The following is a 22,005-nucleotide window of genomic DNA, read 5'->3' on the forward strand; positions in this document are numbered from 1 at the left end:
CAAGATCTTAGTGCCTGTCTTACTGGCTATTGACTATATCGTGTCATCCTGGTTAGGGAGCTTAGCAGCTCATTTGTGGAAAGAGCCAACTCAGAACTAGACTTCTCTTGTTCTCAGTTCGTCATCCATACTATGAAACTTGGGATTCAGCCCAGGTACCAGTGAAGATACTTCATTATGAAAACTACAGAACCTGCTCTTATTTCTATAGGATCAGGGATAAGTGTCACCCAAGTGTCGGACGTCCATATGTAGTTCTGTTTTCATCATGACACTGATCCGTTGCTCTGTCTTTGACTCAATTTTGTGAAAAGGCAAAAATTAGCATTATACCTCTACAGTTATCTAGTGACTGCATTTCACCATCCCTGTTTCTCCAGATGAGGATTTCCTTTCTACTTTTCCTCTTTCTAGCAACAGTGACTGCAGGCACTTTAATTTCACAACCACTGAATCCAAATAGGGGCAGTTTACAAATGCATGACGAAGACTTAGTGACTGTAATGTGGAGATCAGTGGAAGTATTTTCTTCCTAAGCCAACCTCTTAACAGATCTGCTTGCTTTGAATGTAAGTAGATTGCTTAAATAGGACTTGCACACCTGTTATCTTCTAGCGTGGATGCCTGGATGACTAAAGGAGAGTCAGATCATTCAGTTCCTCCTTTCAGTAACATTCTCACGATGCACAAAATTGTTCTATTTAGATGTTTATCTAGACCAGGAAATCAAGTTCTTGGACTAGTTTTGCAGAAAAATCTCCCCATCTATGTGTACTGTAATACAGTGATAAATCTCAAATTAGTCTAGAACACCCTTAAGGAAACATAAAAAGTTATTTCAGTGTACCATCTGGCAGGAGATAGACGCCTTGTATTTTCCCAGTTGTCAAACTGCAAGTTCGTCATTCTAAATAAAATGTCCTAGCCAGTAAGTAATGCTTCTGCTCAGTAAAATCTGAACATATTCTGCGTTTCTGCAGGGACCAGTGTTTGAATGAAGGCAATCTGTTTAATGTTCACCTCCCCATGCATGGCTGTCACATCAGTGAGATGAATCCAAGCTTTGGCTGTGAATGTCTGTGTTGTCTTTTTATCTAGACAAGATTGCTTTGGGAACTCCTTCCTAAAATGGACTGAATCTGCTTCTCAGTGTCTTTTGAAATGTGTTCTTTAGTAGCTGAGACTTTGCTTCACAACAATGAAATGCCGTCCCTTTAGCTTATGCAGGCTTTGCATTTTCACTTACACAGGACCAAGACTTTCAGAAAATCTTCCTTGTTGTCTTTGAAAGTCCAAACGTCTAACTTCAGCAGAGAGATACACTGCATTGCTGTTCCCTGGGTGTCGGAGAGCAGTGGAGTGGACTATCCTGTATTGAGCAGGGTTAGGTATTAGGTTTTTTAGCATGTACATTGTTAGCAAATGCATTCTTCAGATACTGCTTCTATAGGTAACTTGTGGTCTCTTTTTGAAGTTTCACTCTGTGAATTGAAAAGCACTCGAGGAGAAGAAGGTAGTTACTTAGAGTAATGTTTTTCAAATCTATGTTTGTTCTCCTTCTTGCCATCTGTCTTGAAACACTTAGAGGAAATCGAGGTGCCAGAAGCTCAATGCTGAGGATTTGAAGGCCAGTTTGTGTGGGCATGAAAAGAAGGATCCATATAGTATTTAAAGGTGTTATGAAAGCAAAAAGTCTGCAGGCACAGGTACTCAAAATGTTCAAGTGCTTAGAAATCTGTACCTAGGTAGTACCTTTCAAAGATCTTTTAGCTGTAACTTTTTGCCATTGGCATTTACAGTAGTGAATGAAGAACCAAATTTCTATGCCTTGTGGGAAGACCTCGTTTTTAAAAACATGAATTTTTGCTTTCACAAAGCAAAAATAATACTGCCAGCTTCGTGTACCAAATAAAACAGCAAGGAAAGCAGTTGGCCAAAACAGTACAAATGACTGAATATAAATTGTTTTAGTTAAATGTGGATTGCTTATTTTGTTCCCATCTGCTTAAAAATATTCTTGAGGAAAAAATAATCTCTAGCCCATCGTTTAGAAATATTTTTAAAGTACTCAAATGTTTTTGTCCTGTATTTAATATTGTAGTACAACAGAGAAACATGTAAAATCTCAATACTTGGCTAAAACTATAACTTAAGCAGGAGCTCTTGGAACAGTGATTTCAGCGGGGAGTTGCAGTGATGATACATGCTCTGAGATGAATTATATGTAGTTTTGTCATCTTTGCCAAAATTCTCTAAATATGCTACTTTTCTAGCAGCATTTTCCTTTACCACGAATTCAGAATTCTTTCTAACCTAGCAAGCACCCCTACAAATTTTAGAAGAATCCATTTTATCAAATACTTACATGGTAGCACGGTCTGCATACGTAGAGCAACTATGCTGTTTTATGTCGAAACCAAGCTAGGAAACAGCAGTGTGCTTAAAACACAGGAAGGGGTGTTGCTATTCTTCTTACCCATATCAAAAAGGCAAAAAATATTGACCTCTAAAAAGGAAGCTTACATGAAAGCAAAAGTTCTGACCTGTAATTGCCTGTTTTGCAGCATGCTGTGTCCTTTCTTTGTAACCACGGTGAGCAATAATGCTTACTACTATTTTTGTTGTACTAGATACTATATATCAAAAGGTGCTATCGTTGATCAGCTTGGAGGAGATTTAAATTCTACCCCACTTCACTGGGCAACAAGGTGAGGAAAAGTCTTCTATAATTTTTTTTACCTGGGTGTTTTTTTTAACCTGGTATCTGCTACTGAAAGCTTTATGTGATTGCTGTATTTTATGGGAATACCTGCGCAGGAATGAACTCAGTCATTGATAACTACGCACGATATGAATGTAGTATGTTTGAGCTACAAGAGCTTTCAGCATTAGTTCAGTTTTTGTCTGATGCAGAGAAAGACTTCTATGATAGGATAAACAGTAAAATAAAATTGGAGTCTGTAGTCAACTTGGTTTATTCTTACTTTGGAGATCTTAGTTTTGTCAGTCTTCTGAAGGTCAGCAATGCTTCTGCAGCTGGGGCTTGGGATGATTTCGTGTGACATTGTCCTTGCAACTTTCTAACTATGTCTGTGGATATTTTAACATACACTTAAAATCAGGTTTATGATGTTGAAAGTCATCTGAGAATGGTGACTGGCTGGGAAAATTGAAGACAGCCTTCTGGTAGTGACTGCTTCTTCAGACAACTGCCTAGAAATGGACAAGAAAGCAGCACTGTCCATAGTGACATTTTTAACTGCAGACTGCAAAAGGTTGCTTAGAAAATTATCTTGTAGAACATATAATGTATCAAGATAATTTCTTTACTAAAGATGACAACTTGCTTGTAACACTCCTTTAAAGATCTTAGCTTGTATATTTCTTGTTACAGATTTCATTCTACTTTGTGTATGTTAACAGCACAAATATTTGATTAAATTTCCTGGTGTTCATAGCTATAATTTGTTGTTCTGTGAAGCGTTTTCCAGAGCTGCTTCTGACAGATTCAAAAGTTTTTTTTTTTAGCTCATGTCAGAAACACTGTGGTCATAGTTGTACACCTTATCAACTGGAAGGATGTGCCTATGTTTATTGCGCCAAATAGATATCTGAGCTTTAAGTGTAGCATGGAGGAAAAGTAGGCCTTACATTTTCCATTTTCTTCCTATTTTTATTTTAGTGCTGTTATTAATAGTAGAAAGTTAAACCATATGCACTACAAAATACAGGATTACATAGCCAGCTGGACATCTCTTAAAATAGCAGGTTTCATACATGAATTTGAATCAGTCATAGTAGATGATTCTCAAACTGAACTTGGGCTTTTTGTTGACTGGCCTTTTACTTCACAACTCACCTAAGCCAATTGCTTGTGATGCGTGCATTGGCTGCATAGAACTTGCTCATGTTGAATGAGTGTGCATACTTGGTTACAGAATCAAATCGTGACAATCACCATTTTCAAAATATAAGTCAGAGTTCAGAAGCTCCAGTAGTGTAATTAAATTCTAAACACATTTGTTGTGTTAAAATATTAACATTTTAATATTTTTTTTTTTGCATATAGTTATTCAGTTGTTTGTTTTCTGTGTTCTTTTGCATTTAGACAGGGTCACTTATCCATGGTTGTACAGCTGATGAAATATGGCGCAGATCCGTCGCTAATTGATGGAGAAGGATGTAGCTGTATTCATTTGGCTGCCCAGTTTGGACATACTTCAATTGTTGCTTACCTGATAGCAAAGGGACAGGTAAACTTTAAATAATATATTTAAATAGATTCTACTCAGAATAAGAAAAGAGTTGAAAATTAAATCATTCAGGAAATGCAAAATATTTGCCTGACTAAACCTCAATAATTCAATGTATTTTACTGTAGACTACTGTATTTTAATTGATGCATATACCATCTGTTAACTTAATTTCCTGGAACAGAGGTCAGAGTACTTCGGCTTTAATTCATATCTTGGTATAATATATGCCAATTCTAGCAGATAGTCTTTTACCATTCTTTATTTCTACTGAAGTTAATCTTTAAATATTAACAGTGATGATAATAGCAAATATTTTGGAAATCTTCATAGAAACATAAAGTCAAGCATGGGTAAAGAATCCAGTGACAGAGTTGTCATAGGTCATTTCTCTTTTTGTGGACACCTATGTCTACAACTTTTATTTATTGCTGTTTTAAAATAGCATGCGTATGTAAGTTTTAAAAAAAATAAAACCACCTTCTTGCCTCTTCTATTACGGTTAGATTTACAAAATGTGTATATATAGCACATGCATTTATTACTTTTCTCATTGTCCCATCCTTCATTATGTATACTCAAAACACTATGTACGTTCACCTTTTTGTCTACTGACCCTGCATTACAGTTTGTAGGTTTACTCATCCACAAATATGTGCTTGAACCACGAATTTGATTTACTTTGTAAACCATAAAGAAAGTTAAAACTCTCCTCTTTAGTCTTGCTAATGCTGCTGCCAATTCTATTCTGCATATATCACGTATCAAGTGAGGTACAATCCAGTGAGTCTGGTAGAATATGACTATGAAGTTAGTTGTGTTCAGCTGCAAATTGCTACTGTATTGTAGAACAAATACTAAATTTGCTGGAGAAAATGATCTGTGTCTATACAATAAAAAATGTATTTTTCAATAATTATTTTTTATCTAAAAATTGTTTGGTAAAACATTAGTGTATGACAGAGTAAGCTAGACACAAGAGGAAGCTGATCATATATAATCTCTGTATTTCAAGAGCATAGAGATTGGAGAGAAATGCTCTTTTATCAGGAACAAGTTTTATATTTTGCTCACAAATTATGTAAAATGAAAACCCCATGCACTCATATCTGAAAAATCTTGCAGATGTTCTACATGTGCCAACTCATGTAAAGCACAGCATCAACGAGGTATAGTCTTTAAAATGTTCTATCATGATTATGAAACCTCCCTGTGAACGTTTGCTTGCCCTGATTTTTATATACAGGCTTGGCCTATTTATTTATCTGAGCATATAATGCTTCAGTCCAAGAGAAGCTGCATGTGTGTACGTGTGTACATACATAGACATAAAAGAACTTGCTTTAAGATTTATTTAAAATTCCAACCCATTATCTTGGTAACAGATCTTTATCAATTGCTTTTTAATGAGGATTCTTATTAAAACTCCCAAGTGTTAACAAGTATGATTTCAGTATTCTTTCCATGCCATAAGTTTGAATTGAGCTATTTTCACAAGTTTCAGAAGCACTTCAAAAAGCTCAAATTTAAAATTATTTATTGATTTGTATATTTAAAATATAGTAATATCAACAACATTGCAATAACAATCCCTAAACTCACAGTTTTCTAGTTGTACTACATACAACTAAAGAAACTACTTAGTTTCTGTAGAAGCTATAGGAGACAAATGATCCTGCTTTTTATTCTCCTTTAGTAAGTGCATACGAGGTTGTTAATTCTGCTTTTTGTTCACAATGGTCTTTACCTCCTTCATAGTATCATAATTTGTGTTTGGAAAGTTTAAGTGCTTTTGCCTATGTGGGCTTACTCTACTGCTTCTTGCAAGCTTTTTTTTCTTTTTCTTTTGCCTTTACAGAGATCAGGTTCTCTTATATCCAGAGAGTAGGCTTGCCTTTGTTCTCAACCCAGTTGTAGCACTTGGGTACTAAATGGCAAATAAGTAAGTTTAACAGAGTTTCAGAAGGGCTGAGGCTGGCAGGGCCCTCTGGAGCCCACCAGGCCCAAGCCCTGCCCAAGCAGGGCCACCCAGAGCAGCCTGCCCAGGGCCACGTTCAGGAGGCTTTTGAAGATCTCCAAGGAGGAGACCCCACAGCCTCTCGGGGCAGCCTGTGCCACTGCTCCGTCACTTAGACATTAAAGATGTGCTTCTTGGTGTTCAGAGGGAACCTCTTGTGTTGCACAGAATCATAGGTTATCCTGAGTTGGAAGGGATCCACAAGGCCAGGGAAGTTACTAAACCAAGCATTTACCGCCTAGACCTAACCTACAGCACATTAGTTGCAGAATTGTAAGGCCAGTCATGTTTCTTCTTCATGATTGTCAAAACAGACTCTGTTGGACTAGATTATTCAGAACAGAGCTTTTTTTGTTCAGAAGAACAAGGTAGCTTCTGTTGTGTGCCTTACCTTGCTTGGTAAATTGCCTGTCAGTCTGCACTCAGTTTGTTCCGCTAGGACCCTGTCAAATCTCTTATTTCAGTGAATAACTAGCAAGTCTTTCCCAAATTAGGAAACATTTTCATTCTTACATCCACCTTCCTGATAAATTTTCTTTACTGTTTGCTTTTAAATATGCTGTTTCTTTGAGAGTCTAAGTTTCCTTTTCCCTGGCTGACAGTCCCTGTAAGAGAGATCTTTTCCCTATTCAGAACCCTATTCACCACAAGTATAATAGTGAATCTTTATACAAAGGTCTGTGATCTGTGAAATAACCAGCAATGTTTCTGAAGATGATCAAATTCCTGGTCCCTTTCTGTGCAATTCAGCGCATTTCGAACTGGAAAGCATCCTTTGATGCTTTTTGTGCTTTTGAGAAGGCTGTATTGTAACTAACACAGGACTGGTCTGAGCGCTACTGTTCCATGCCCTGGTAAGCCTAAATGCTGCTGTGATCTCTAGCTGCTATTCAGAATTCAAACTCGTCAGCTAGATTGCTTCTGAAAAGTGGCTTCAAGCAGCAGCATAGTTGCCACAGCTCCTTTCCATGCAGGAAGCTGTTTCCTCCCCTATACTTCTGCCTCTCCAGAAGCTTTTTTGTGAAATCCTCTATTCATGTTGTAAGATTAAAATCTGGCTCATCTTTCTGCATACAAAGTTGTTCTCATGCAGAACCAGAGTTGTCCTATACAGGAAACAATTTTAATAATTTACCAATTATGATCGGTGGTGTTCTCACACTTGAAATACATACAATAGGGTATCAGTCTGCACAATTTTGGATCATTGCATCACTGTACTCAGTGAAATCTGGTGCTTGTATTGCTCACGTTCCTGTTCTAATAGCATAGATGCCTGTTCATGAGCAGTATCAGGCTGACCTGTCAGCAAGAGTTAAACAAGAAGTTAATGCTGAGATGCCTGTTGGTACACACCAGAGCAGAGGAACAGTCTCCTGAGGTGTATAGGCTGTTGAAGGCTTACTTTTTTGTCTCAGCCCTCTGGTACAGAAGAGCAACATAAGTTTCTTTCAGAAATGTGCCCTTTTATTGTGTGGATGTGGTAATGATCTGGCAGAATAACAAAGAATTTTTGACGGGAGCTTTGTTAGACATGTCTCTTCTATCCGCAAGTACATCATCTTTAGTATGACTATAAAACTGTATGCAAGTGAATCTTAGTTTCCTTGTCTCTTGGTACAGTTCCTTTGAAGAGGGATCTGCCTCCGTCCATGCTGGAGCTTAGTGGCTTATTATGAGTAATAGGTATAGCCTGCTTATATAATCCGTGGAAGGAGTAATCTGGAGCTCATCTTTTCTTTTTTTCCCCTTCTTTTAACTGTCACGTAGTATGTGAAGTGTAGTTTTGATTTGTCAGGTGGAATCACTAAAGGAATCTCTTTTTTTTTTACCTCCTTCCAAGCAATCAAGCATCTGTTGTTGGTCACAAAGCTTTGCATTTCTGTATGTAATCTAAAGATGAAAGAGTGATTGTTCACGTCTCAGTAATTCATGCATTTTTCAAAATGAGTTGTTCACACAGTGTGACCTGTGAATCAAAGGCATGCTTCTCAAGGATGAACGAACTTGAGGTTAGGCTGTGGTTCTCATTTCCTTCCCAGTCTCGGCAACAGGCGGCTGAAGGCAGTGCCAACAATTGTGTGGCCCTAGGAGGCTCAAAAGGGTGTAGTCTGTACACGTACCTAGAGCCAGCAGGCTTGGATGCTGGTCTCAGTGCGTGTAACTTGTTTCTGAATATACTGTGCAATAAAGTAATGGTTCTCTCCCCCTTCATCAGTCACTTTATTTCTGATTTTTTTTTTTAGTAAAACGATGGAGTAAAAATTCAACAATGTCAGCGTATCTGCGATCTAGAGGTCTTTTTAAAGCAATTATTTGGTAGAACTAAATTGGATTTTCTGGAAAATGTCTGCTTAGGTCAGGCTAGAAGTAGTACAGAGGGTGGGGGTCCCAGGGAGCTGGGTGTTTGGCAGACACTGAAACAGAGAAGGTTTGGAGGGAATGGAGGGCAGGTAGAAAGCATCATCATCTACATTTTTGATTTCTCTCATGGGTGTCTCTAGCAAATGATATTGAAACACTTTCAACCTAATTTTCCTAGTAAGGTGTTGTGGTTTAACCTGGAGGCTGCTAAGCACCGCACAGCCATTCACTGCCTTCCTCACCCGCCGGCCCACCATGGGTTGGGGGGAAAAATTGGGAAGGAAAAAAAAAGTAAAAGCTTGTGGGTTGGGATAAAGACAATTTAATAGGACAGAAAAGGAAGATTAATAATGATGATGATGATAATAGTAATAAGAGAAAGTACAAAGCAAGTGATGCATAGCGCAGTTGCTCACCATCCGCTGACCAATGCCCAGCCTGTCCTGGAGTAGCAATCCCACCTACCCCCGCCAGCCATCCCATATTAATTGTTCAGCATGACCCCATACGGTATGGGACATCCGTTTGGCCAGCTGGGGCCAGCTGTCCTGGCTGTGTCCCCTCCCAGCCCCTGCTGCACCCCCAGTCCCCTCGCTGGCAGGGCAGAGCAAGAAGCTGAAATGTCCAGGGCTTAATGTAAACACCGCTCTGCAACAACTGGAACATTGGGGTGTTAGCACTATTCTCATCCTAAATCCAAAACGCAGCACCATACTAGCCACTAAGAAGAAAATTAACTCTATCCCAGCTGAAACCAAGACATAAGGGCTGAGGGGAGTAGCATAGGAGATATTGATACAGCTCTACTGCCTCTAAGTACAATTGTTAGGTCTTGAATTAAGTTAGTTTAGAGTAATTTTCTGTTGGCAGGCTGTGGAACTTGCCTAAATGTGCCTGAGAGTCTGATTTGGCTCTGAACGTTTTTAGGAATTCCCATCTTCCATGTTAGCGAGGCAGAACAAAACCCTATAGGTAACAGATACTTTCTTTCTGATCTTAAATAGTTGTCTTAACTCAGATGTCCTGGATGGTGCTGCTTCGTTATTCTGTGGCTAACTGAACATAGGTTCAGTTAGGCAAAATAATGAAATGGTGTGTTTTTGTTTTGTTTTCGTTTTTAATTTTTAGTCATCAGTTTAGTCACCACTTTATTATAGACTAGTTAATTGTTTTCATTAATAGCTTTTTTTTTGGCATAAAAATTTTGTGGCATCCATTAAGTTGATATCCAAATATGTAAATACCCTTGGACCTGTGTGAACTAAGGAAAATTGCTCTGTAAGTGGAAAAATAGCTGCAGCTAGTATTCAGCCATGTAGGGTGCTAAGTCATGCTTTTAATGCAAATTTATAAAGTAGTTTATTAAATATTGATGTGTTACTTTAGGTTTATCTTGCTTTGGAGTGCAGTATTACACCATCTATTTATGTGTTTATGTTGAAAGTGAATAGTACAATTGACGTGACTAGTCTTAAATATCATGGTTGTTCCTTAGTTTCCAAAATACACTGGAATGGTTATGTTTTTGCAATGGTGGTGTTAATGTCTGTTTTTGTTTTTAAATACTATTTTATTATGTGCTAAAAGCTTGCCAGGTTTTCACCAACTCATTTGGTTAGTCAGAAAATACTGCTTCTTATTTGCAAACTGTGTATCTCTTGGAGCTTGAGCATGCTTATTTATCTTGCCAACTTTTTTCTGTTTTTTTAGGATGTGGATATGATGGATCAAAATGGAATGACACCTCTAATGTGGGCAGCTTACAGAACACATAGGTAATATAAACTCACTTCAATTTTGACTTCGTCTTGGCATTAACTAACTAGCTTATAATGGTGATTGGTTTTGATTTTTGGCAAGTGCTTTGGTTTAACTAGCCAATGTACTTTTTGCAATTGCCACTTTATCTTTCTTCATTTATGATCTATTCCAGATAAGATAGCATCCAGATGTACTCACTAATATGAACTTTAGATTGCTAAGTAAATCTTCCTGTGGAGATTACTGGAAAAAGTTGGTGTAAAAAGACAGTTCTCCAAAGAGCAATTCAGTTTCAGTTAGTTTCTTGCTTGGAGAGGCCTGTTTCCTTTGCTTGTTGAGAGGAGCATAAGCGAGCTTCTGCAAATACCTACCATTAACAACATTATCATCCTATTTTATTTTCATCTTTTGGAATGTGAAATAGAAGTCTGACGTATTTAGAACTTTGGTTATCTGTCAAATTAATAATCCTGTGCTTGCTTTTACAAATCTGTCTTAGTACTGTTAGTTTTTGAAAGAAATGAAAACAGAATTGCGTACCAAATGTGTTTCATGACATCCCAGAACAAGCTCCTTTTAAATTCAACAGAAATGTTGTTGCTCTTTGGTGGGACAAAATTTGAGCCATTCAAAATCATCAGCAAAAAACCTTTTCTGTTACATATTGTACTCGATAAACATTGCTCATAGAAGCTGAACTCATTAACAAGAAGTTGGAATGTATTTGAGTTCTTCTGTAGATCTAACAAGACTTTTCCTTTCTAGTGTGGATCCAACGCGATTACTACTTACGTTTAATGTTTCTGTTAATCTTGGAGACAAATATCACAAAAACACAGCATTGCACTGGGCTGTGCTAGCGGGAAATACTACAGTTATTAGTCTTCTGTTAGAAGCTGGAGCTAATGTTGATGCTCAGAATATAAAGGTAAACAGTCTGTTTTTATTGTAAGTGGTTTAAGGCAGAAATAGCAGAGCCTATGATAAATCTGAAGAACAGATGATTCTTGTGGGTATGGGGGAGATCATGAAGATGGACCAAAAGTCATGCCACTGGTTTTTAACCTGGGAGTCAGTATTTACTAATAGTGATGCATAACCATTAAATCTGAACCTTCAAAAGTACCCATGTAAATAATTTAACAGTGGTTATGTGTAAATACATTGGAGCTGGGGCGCACACTTAGATTGCATGAATGAAACACTGTGTATTCGGATTAAAAAAAAAAATCTGAATATCGTTTAGTGAAATTTTGGGGTACCTGTCTTTTTGTTGGAGTGAGATGCAAGACAGTCCATCTCCCAGTGGCAGCAAGGAAGTTTGAGACTGAAAAATATCACTAAGAGTAAAATAAGCAAATGGGCTCTTTTTCACATCAGAACTTCAAGTTGCCTGGTTACTCTGCCAGAACCTGTTAATGAAGTCACTTAGATTCAGCACTAACAGGGCTCGTTCGTAGCGTGTTAGACCAGCCATGGAGCTGCTAAAATTTATGCCGTAGACCTGGAGTCTTTAAGAGATTCTTCAGTGGTGGAGGGTGAGCTTATTGAACCTTTGCTCTGCAGTGTTCTTGTCCATTGACTCCAGACTGTTCTGTGTAGCAAATGAGATGTACTTCATCGCCTAAGTTGTTTCTTCTGTGGTGTCAGAAGAATGCAATTTTAGAAAAGGAATTTTCCACTACTCCATTTCTCTTCAAATATTTGTATTTTTCACCTAATGTTATAGTTGGGGTGGATAGATTGGAAAATACTGCTGTACATCTACACGTATAAAATACTTAGTATCTAATTAAAATAATTTGACCTTTCACCATTTGGCCTACCAATTAAGATGACTAGGCCTTACTTCACTTGGCACAAGTGATAGAAATATGCTTTAAACAAACAAACTTATTCATCCATTTTCTTAAACAGCATGGAACAGTCTTTTTAAGGGTGCAGTCTAATTTTGCTAGTAACTTTATAGGTTCTATATCCAGTAGATGTGTACTGATGTGAATACATGTCCTAGTCTGTAAGGTCAGTTGTGTGGATGAATTATGCTTCTAGTCTCACACTTGCAAACTGTTGAGAAGCTCTTCCCTGTGCCACCTGGTTAAAAAAAAATATATATATATTTTTTTGGGGAAAAAAATCAGTGTGTCATAACTTGCTTCCCTTGACAGACTGATTAGTGCAACTAGAGTTTGAAAGTCCTCACCTTACCTACTCTTCTGGACTCTTAGGAAATCTGTAATACGAATTTGTACATTTGGCCAACTGAAATTGTATCAGCTAGCCTGAACGCAGTTCGTGGTCTCTCCTTCATTATTGACAGACAGCAGCAGTCAGTAGAAAAACAGGCTTTTGAACCTGCTGGATCATAATATCCTTCCAGTCATGCCAGAAGACACGTGCTTGATTTCATTATCTGTTGCCTGCCTTCTGCAGTGGAGTCAAAGTTTCTTGCATGCCTTCCTACAGGTTTCTAGGATCTTCAGTTGTCAAAATCATTCTAGCAGTGGTAGTTTTGCCATACTGTTGTTGGATTTATAACAGATAGCTGATTTGGGTGATACATCTTACGTTCAGCAAAAGCTCACAGTAAACATAAAATTTTTGGTAGATTTCTTTAGACAGATAGATATAAATTCAGTTTTGTGCTTCTCCTTTGACTGTTCAGCAAAAAAAAAAAAAAAAGTTTTCTTCAGCAAAAAGCTGTTTAGGTGGCTCATGTTTCTCTAGATAAGGGAATCATGAAAGGCTTCTCTCTAATGCAGTCATTTCCAGATTTCTGTAGCAGCATTTAGTGAAGTCCTTTTCTCAGCCAGTCCATGTAAATGAACAGAAGTAATAATAAGACAGTTAAAGTTAAAGAAATACACTGGCTGACATCCCTTTGTCTTTTTCCAGGTATGAAGTAGATGAAATGCTAGATGCGAATGTTGATCTTTTTGTTATCGGCTCTAGGCAGCGTATGTTAGAGAAGTGCATGCTGTGCTGGCGTTCTAGGTTTGGAACAGATCGGAACCAGTCATCTCAGTGAGGTGCTACTTTCACATTGCATGACAGTTCAAGAGAGCTAGTGGGGGCTGGCTACGTAAGAGAATAATATAAACAATTGCACTCTTCTAGAATAAAGCTTGGTACTTTGGAGAAGAAAAAAAGAGAGAGAGAACGCCCATCTTGGAAGTAAAATGATGTAAAGTAGCATCATGGATTAGTAACGCCAGAATGTACATATATCACAGGTTTAGTTGTTTCAAGTTAATTATTAAGTGGGTTTGTCCTGTTCTTGTTATTTATCCTCTTTGTATTTTGCTGTACAAGAAATAACAATTTTCTTTTGGTAGTAAGGTTTTCTTTTTCCTTTTTGAGATCTGAATTACAGTTGGAAGTGGAAGTTGCTTTTCACTAGTCAAAGGAATGTTGGTTTTTTGTTTTGTTGTTGTTTTGTTCTTTTTCTGTTTTGTTGTTTTTTCATTTTTGTGTAGGTAAAGTATCTTGCCGCGCCAGTAGACAGACTGGGCAGATGAGAACAGGATTTCACAAGGACTCAGTTTATTACTGGGATTGGGAGGGAAATCCGTAAATTTTACTTAAGTATAAGCAGAAACTCTTTTTTTGTTCTTCCCTAGAGTGTGAAAAGAGCTTTTATCATTTAAAGAAGATACTTTTTAGAAAAAAATAATTAAATCTGTTAATGAATCATTGAATGGATTTTAGGTGTAGTTTCTTGGTTATGCAGTGTATCTGTAGGTTTGTCCGTGGAAGCCTGTATGTAAAGTTCCCTATGGTAATGACGCTTCAGACTATTCTTTCTGTCTAACCGCTTAATAATCTTAAAATATAATCTGTTGAAGCCTTGTTGCTTGCTGGCAAACTAAGTTGCTTACTAGACCAAGATCCCTGATACTTTTTGGTTTTGTTTCGCTTTTTAAGCAAGTCAGCCACCCATCCCTGTGAATACAAGGAAAATATTAAAATGGCCAGATGATTAGACACATAGTCAAAGACTTCTTTAAAGCTCCCTCAATTTTTTTATCTAGGCAGTTCCTAGGTGTCTCATGGCCCTCTAGTGGAAGGGATGCTCAGCTGGACCCCAAGACAACTTCAGGATTTACTTGGGAGATCAACTCCCAGAGGGAATTGCTTGTCCACAGGTAATCTTTACAGTCTGGATATTTAAGGTGATATTCAAAAACAAAACAAAAAAAAAAAAAAAAACACGCCTGGAGTTTTTCAGATAGTAGCAGTTCAAGATGCAATTACATTTGTGATGAAGCAGGCACCATCGTTTGATTTCAGGCATTTCTGTTGAGAATTGAGAAGTCTCAATCTGTTTCTTAATCTGTTTCTTAATCATCTGGCTAAATAACTTTGAAGCCAAATTTTGTCGAAAGGTTATTCTTTTCTTACTGATTTTGGTAGTTGAACTCTTTGGGCAGGCATCATGCAAGATCCTGTTAGGCAGCAAAAAGCTTCCCCTCATAATCTGTAGCATGTGCTGTTTACCCTCCTTTTAGAGATTTGGAGCAAGAGATGACAGTTAAATAGTTGATTCCCATTTTCTTTCTACAGGATGTAGGTAGCTAACTGCCCTTTTTGTCTTTGACATCTCTTCTGTCTATAGTAATTATTGCCCTTTGTGGGTAATTTCAGTTTCTGGTACCTGTCTCACTTTTTTTTTAGGAGGGGGCCAAGCGATGGAGGATTCAGCCATTTTTCAAGCCTCCATGAATGGTTTGTTTAGGAGGGGATTTAACTCCAGTAGAAGAGAGGAGGAGTCAAATGCAAAACTGAAGCTGGAGGTACCTGCAATTGGTTGTCTCTTGCCTCCTCTGTAATTTTAGACCTAGTTAGTAACTTTAGTTTAGCTCTCTTCCTAAAAGTTTAGAAAGCAATAAATTCAAATCAATTCGGTAGGCACCTTTGGCCCCTGTATCTCTCTCTCTTTTTGCTTTGTCTGTCAGTCCTCTCAGTGTAGGGAATGCGAAAGCATGGACCATTGCTGGCTTTGCACCCAAAGTATGTGAAGCGCAAGCCAAGCATAAAAATTCGGAGTTTTGGAATAAGTTGAACGCAAGCAATCAGAAGCATTCCGTGATATTAGTAACTTCTCTCTGCCAAGAAAGCAGAGAATTAACCGAAGTCAGGCTTTAGACTGGGAGAGTTTCCATGATCCAGTGGGTCACGAGTTCTTTTTCTTTGCTTGATTTCTGCTGCCTGTCAATAGCCAAGGGGGAAGCACAGTCTTTCATTTACAGGCTAGTGGACTGTGTATAGAACAGTGGAGCACAGATGTGTTACGCCAAAGGCAATGATTATTGCTACGTCAAGACATACATCAGCGTCACACCTTAATTCTGTATTTGTCCACTTGTGTAGTTATGGGAGTGTGAAAAAGACCAAAAGGAATGAAGGATGATTGGTGTCAAGTAAGCTGCAAAGGAATAAAAAAGCCAGAATCTAGCTTAATCTGATTTTAAATATATTTCCCTGAATGCATTTTATTTTTAAATTAGATTTTTCCCGCTTTTATACTCCTGGCAGGGAGAATCACCACTTGATCTAGCAAAACAGAGGAAAAACGTTTGGATGATCAATCACCTACAGGAAGCAAGACAGGCTAAGGGATATGACAGTCCATCCTTTCTGAGAAAACTAAAAGCTGATAAGGTGAGAAGTAGTATAACACTTATGTAAATCAGTGTTACTGCTGATGTTGGTGGGAGAGGGGTCTTGTTTGTTTAAGGTAAGCAATTCCACACTGTGCATTCCCCACATTTTAGTCTTAGGAAACATCATTTTTTATGACAAAAGTAATTTCAAAATAAATTTAAAAAAAAAAAAAAACAACACACCAAAATAAACAACAACAACAAAACACCCACAACTTTATTGAAGGCAGGAGGAAAGAAAACCATAAACCTCCACAATTACCTTTAGCTATTTTGCTGCCTAATTGTTAAGAAAGTACCAAGCAGTGGTAGTGTTGGGCATAGCCAAGATTATTACAAAGCTGATTCTCAAATATCTGAAGGAAGAGAGAGTTTTAGATAGCCTGAACTCTACTCCCTATTATGTACTATTTTCTGTTCAATGCCAAAAGCAGTCAGTCTTGGCAGTATCATAATGTCATAAGAATCTCTGACGTGGAGGCCTTCATGCTCTCAGGTTAATATCTAATACTGCAGATAGGAGGAGACAAGAAATAAGGATATAAAGGGTAATGTGTTGCTCTAGCATGAAAAACCGTTTGCCTGTGGTACTGAGGACTTACATAGCATTAATGTTTTCTTACCAATGAGAGTATTGTGCTGGATATTAAGTGTTGCTGTCATTGATTTGTAATTATTTCTTGATTTAAAGATACATTGCATCTTGATTATTTTTTTAACTGTATTGCCATATAAGAATGCAACGAGTATGGACTTTAAGTGATTTGTGCATTGCATTATGTGCACTGTGACTGTGCTTTCAGTATCCAGAAAGAGTTCAAAGTGCCTTGATCAGGAATTGTACCTATGTAATATGAGGCAAAAGAGGTCCTATCTTTCTTCGTATACTCTTCAGTATGACTTAATCTATTACTTACGTCACTTCATTTGTTAATGTTTGCTGAGGTTATCCTGATTTATATAGTCATTTATGCACTTCACAATGTTTTTTTAAAAAAGAACTACTATTGCCTTTATTCTGGATTAATACCAAAGTCTCTAAAAGAGAGTTCTTCTAAAGAAAATTACTAATTTGTTACAGAATTTTAGGAAGATGATTTTTTTCTTGCACAGACACTGGAGATATATAAATATAGGAAATGACAAAAAATCTTGACTATTCCTTCCTGTATGTCAAACTTCCTGAAAAACTATACAAGTTTTTGTGACTGTCCTTTTTACTATATAATATTGTTATACAACCTGTTCCTAAAAGCAGAATTGCTTACTGATATTTGTTTCTATATAGGAATTCCGTCAGAAGGTGATGCTGGGAACTCCTTTCCTAGTTATTTGGCTGGTTGGGTTCATAGCAGACCTAGACATTGATTCTTGGCTCATTAAAGGGCTGATGTATGGTGGCGTTTGGGCTATGGTGCAGTTTCTTTCAAAGTAAGTGTTTCACCAGGACACTGTCTGCTTAGCATGCACTCAAGAAGTGTTTTGTTGGCATCATATTTATTGGATAAATAATCTGAAATTTCTATTTTTATGCAGTTTTTGGACATGCAACTTTTTTTTTTTCTTTTTGTAAGAACTATTTCTGGGAAAGTTCTTGTGCAACTTTGCTCTTGGAGTGCTCAGTTGTCTTGCAGATAGACATGGAGTTATCTTGGTTGAATGCCATTGAGCTAATAGAAGCTAACAGCAGAACAGAAATTCAGTTGTTCTCCAGAGGAGGGTGCTGAATGTCTGCCTACAAAGCATTATCAATGTGAATTTTGTAGAAAACAGTCAAGGGAAAGCTACCAGAAAGGGATAGAAGAAGGATGTGCAAGTAAAAAAATAAAAATTAAAATTAAAACCCATGGGTTTAGAATTTAAATACCCAAATGGTATCTAAAGAGACTTACAGAGAGAAATAGTCATGTAGGATTTGTAGCTTCTGTTTTTGTGGAAAGGGATGACTAAAGAAAAAGGCTGCTTTCTTATAATGTTGCTTTGTTACCTGATCATAAAGAACTTCAGATGTTTTCATGATTTCTTTAAATAACTGTAAATGTACATACGAATGCACACACACACAGGTGTACTTCAGTGTATTTTCAAGATCCTTAGACTATTTCATCAGTGCTTTGCTTCTCTTCATTATGTGTGGCATGTATAGAAAAACCTATTATATCATCATACTTAGGAACTTAATGCTCTTCTGGCATTGAATGTCATGTTTGTTAGAGCCAGTTCCTCCTCTTTCCTTTCTGTTTAGAAGAAAAGAATATATTTCTGCTCTGTAAACCAAATTCACAGAATCTAAGTGATCTTAATACACCTGGGGAGGTGTGGTCATCAGGCTCTAGTCTCTGCAGGATCTTTGTGATAATCTCAGTCTTTTTGTCACCTCTGAGGCTGTACAATCTACTGACCTCTTCCCACAGCTAGTTTACTTGGCAATGCAAATCCTCAACTGCACCTCCTACTGGCAAGGATAAGATTTCAAGTTTCTCAAGATATATGTTTCTTCAAGTTTTATATTTTTGACCTACCTTGCACTAGTTCAGGATTAACATTATTTCTCTCATCCTTTGCTTAATGTTTAATTGGTGAAAAACAATTCAAAACCTATTTCTAGGTTGAGATTTGAATGAAATTTTTGCTATTATTCTAGTAGTATTTCCTTTCCCTTTCAAATTTTAATAATCTGCTTAGCTCTGCTTTCTTCCCTACTCTGTTCACAAAAAAATTAAATATAAATCACTGAAAGAATGGGTATTGCTGAATAACCACTGTGTATTGAAATTTATATTTGCATATTATTTACCATCGTAGCTCATCTGCCTTACAGGATTTTCTCAAAATACCTAAGAAGCTTCCAGTAGAGGAATGAAAGTTACTGTAAGGGAGTAATGGAGTAAAATGAAAACTATTCAATGCACACGTTAGTCCATGGCAGCCCTGAGGCACTATCAGGACAAAAAGTGAAAAGCTTCAATGTAAGGATGTGTAAACAGGTTTTGAAAGAAGTTTTATTTCAAGGAGTTGAGCAGTTTAGAGTGTGATATGTTCAGCAACTTTTTCTTGAATATGGAGTTACCTAGTCAGTAAGCTAGTTTGTCCCAACTGAGTTCAGATTCTGTGCAGAATATTCTTTAAAATGCAAGAGTGTAAGAAGGTGAAAAGAATTCGAATGGCTTATTTTTTATATTAAAGAATTAACATTCAATTTTGGAACCTGGCAAATCTAGTGATGTGGGAAATCGTCTGTTTTTCCTCTGACTTTCTGTTGGCAACGGTAACAGAAGCAGAAGATTCAGGAATCAGAAATATTTCAAACACGTAGGCTGATAATACCAAGGTCTCTTAAGCCTTTTTCTTACTGAAGTAATTTTAACATGTAATTTCCATTGTATGAGTTTCCTGAATACCTTAGAATCTCTTGTGTAAATATAGTTTGCAACTGCTGTAGGTTAGGAATCTCATAGGTGTGTACCTGTTGTCAGTGTAGTTGTAGCTAAATATTTAAGCATTCTACATTTCTTGTCCAGGTTTTGACTGCTGTGGTGCTATTGGCTTGTGACTTATTAAAAGTACAATGGTTCACTGAGTATGAAAATAGCAATCAGGAAAAAACATGGGTTTTCTGATATAATGAACAATTTCAAAACAATCAAACTGAATACTTTTTTTTTTTTTCCTGTTGAGAGGATGGAACATTTTTTTAAAGTATATAGCAAAGGTTTTTTTTTTTTTTAATAAGATCAGGAAACATTGTGAGATTATATAGAAAAGATCAGTTTTTATAAAGACAGGTTTTTTTAATTCAGCTATTAATGTCTTATTTTCTGTAAAGCACATTTCTCAAGATATACAGATTGCGTTTATCTCATTTTTCTGGGATAGAACTTCAAAAGTGAATGTATAAATTTTAATTAAACACATTCTACTCGTGCCCACTCATCTGGACAGGTTGAAAACTGAACTTTGAACATAAAAGTGAAGAGTGTTTTTGTGACATATTTTGCAGTATCCCATATAGTAGTACATAGTATACTAGGAATTGTTTTTTCAGAAGCTGTAGTTTAGGATTTATGCTTTATAAGTTCAAATTTATGTGACATTGTTCCTGCTTTACAGGTCATTCTTTGATCACTCTATGCACAGTGCATTGCCTCTTGGAATATACTTGGCAACAAAATTCTGGATGTATGTGACGTGGTTCTTCTGGTTTTGGAATGATATCCTTTTTTGTGTACAGTAATATTTCTTTCATGTTAGTAGTATGAGGTAATACCCAGAATCATCCTACATATAAGAGTAAGTAAACTAATTAAAATTTTAAAAAGCTGTCACTAATAAAAACATTCTGTCTTGATGGTAATTATTACTTTAAAAATGTGCATATTATTGCTTTGCTTCAGTAAGTAAGAGGGAGGCAGTCAGCAAAATCTCCTGTGTTTTACCAGTTTCTTCAGTGGGGAAATGTAAGCAAGTCTGTAAAGTGTGCTGTGGCTGTATGTTGACAAATTTTAATTTTCTGAAAAGCAGTAGGTAGTTTAATGATATGTAATAATTCTAGTGGAGTTAGCTTTGTAGGTAGTTCTTGAAGATTTTGCTAATTCTATTCCACACACACTGTAGATAAGTTTAAGTTAACTGTATTTTCAGTCTTTGAAGATGAATGTATTAACAACACTAGATTATAGAGACTCTGCATACACCCATGGTTTATGTTTTTGACTGTCTGTCTACATATAAACCCTACATACTGCTGGGGGTAGAAATTGATTCAGGGTTCACTGAAAAATATCAGTTATCCCCCTTAAGGAAATAGATTTAAATTTTTAAACGACTTGAGTATTGTAATTACAATAACTTCCAAACCGACTAGAGATTTAATGTTTTCTTAAATGTTTAATGTAGTTCTTGCAGCTGCAAGTAGTTGAAATGAACTTAATAAATTAGTACCCATCACAATATATTATAATGGGTATTAGCTTGACTTTTCTGGAAATAGTTTTTCTGTTCCAGAGGAATTATAGTATGAAATAAGGTAGTAGCACCCCTTTTATCATCTTCTTAATATGTTCTCCTATCTCAGCTAAATGAGCCTCATGTTTTTGGGCTGCGAACAGAGAGGAGATCCTGTTTACATGCTGCCTTGGGCTACTGTGTTTGTAAAGGTGCTGCTGTGAATAATAGCTTTCTTAATATATCATGAGATGACTGCTATTGCATACTTTTTTTTTTTTTTTAACAAGAAAATCTAGTATCTGTTAAGTACAGAAAATATTTCTATCCATACTAACATGAGCATGTCTTGAAATAGGCATTTAGAAAGGCTGATACTACTACCAATCTCTTTCTGGTCTGATTTTCTCTGGTTTTTCAATTTAACTTACTGGTAAGTGCAGAATGAGGAACGTGAATACAATATAAATAACAAAAACGTATTTTAAAAAAAAGCAGTGGTTAAAAGTGGAGGTATACTTTTCCATTTCTTGAAGAACAGAGTAGATACTGTCTAAATATGTCATGCCATTAGACTGAAGTTGCTTTACTGAATCCTTGTGCTCCAAGCCTTATAGGTTTTCTTTAGGAACTCATGTTTGTTAACACTACTGCATGTTTTGGGTAGCAAATACTGAGCTGCTGTGAAATGCTTTCTTGTGCTAACACAACATTATCTTGAACCAAATCTAAGTATGTGTTTAAGTTGTAGTCCTTGACCGTATTAAAATGGCTGCCACAGCCAGCACAGCATGCTGATAGCCTCTATCTTGATGTAAAAAGCTGTGCCTTAATGCTAGCAAATTGTGAGATTTTTTTTTTTTTTCCCTGAGGCTTGCAGTTCTTCCATATTCATATGAAAATGTATGTATTTCCTATGTACCAACTTACTCAGATTTTTATTTCTGGTAGCTGTCCTGATTAATGTAATTTGAAGTTTATGTCACAGGATAATGTTTATTGT

The 22,005-nt window shown here is 36.8% G+C and overlaps 1 protein-coding gene across 1 annotated transcript in view; it reads left to right on the forward strand.

The window, feature by feature from the left end:
• ZDHHC17 (zinc finger DHHC-type palmitoyltransferase 17) overlaps nucleotides 1–22,005 on the forward strand; it is a 74,204-nt gene that overhangs the window by 32,326 nt on the left and 19,873 nt on the right. Inside the window, exons 4-10 of the mRNA XM_048047435.2 lie at nucleotides 2,631–2,708; nucleotides 4,109–4,253; nucleotides 10,345–10,409; nucleotides 11,161–11,323; nucleotides 15,931–16,056; nucleotides 17,347–17,489; nucleotides 20,169–20,269. Coding sequence (XP_047903392.1) covers nucleotides 2,631–2,708; nucleotides 4,109–4,253; nucleotides 10,345–10,409; nucleotides 11,161–11,323; nucleotides 15,931–16,056; nucleotides 17,347–17,489; nucleotides 20,169–20,269 — 821 coding nt within the window. The remainder of the gene's footprint in view (nucleotides 1–2,630; nucleotides 2,709–4,108; nucleotides 4,254–10,344; nucleotides 10,410–11,160; nucleotides 11,324–15,930; nucleotides 16,057–17,346; nucleotides 17,490–20,168; nucleotides 20,270–22,005) is intronic.

This window comes from Anser cygnoides, chromosome 1 (genome assembly GCF_040182565.1).
Source record: "Anser cygnoides isolate HZ-2024a breed goose chromosome 1, Taihu_goose_T2T_genome, whole genome shotgun sequence".
NCBI lineage: Eukaryota > Metazoa > Chordata > Aves > Anseriformes > Anatidae > Anser > Anser cygnoides.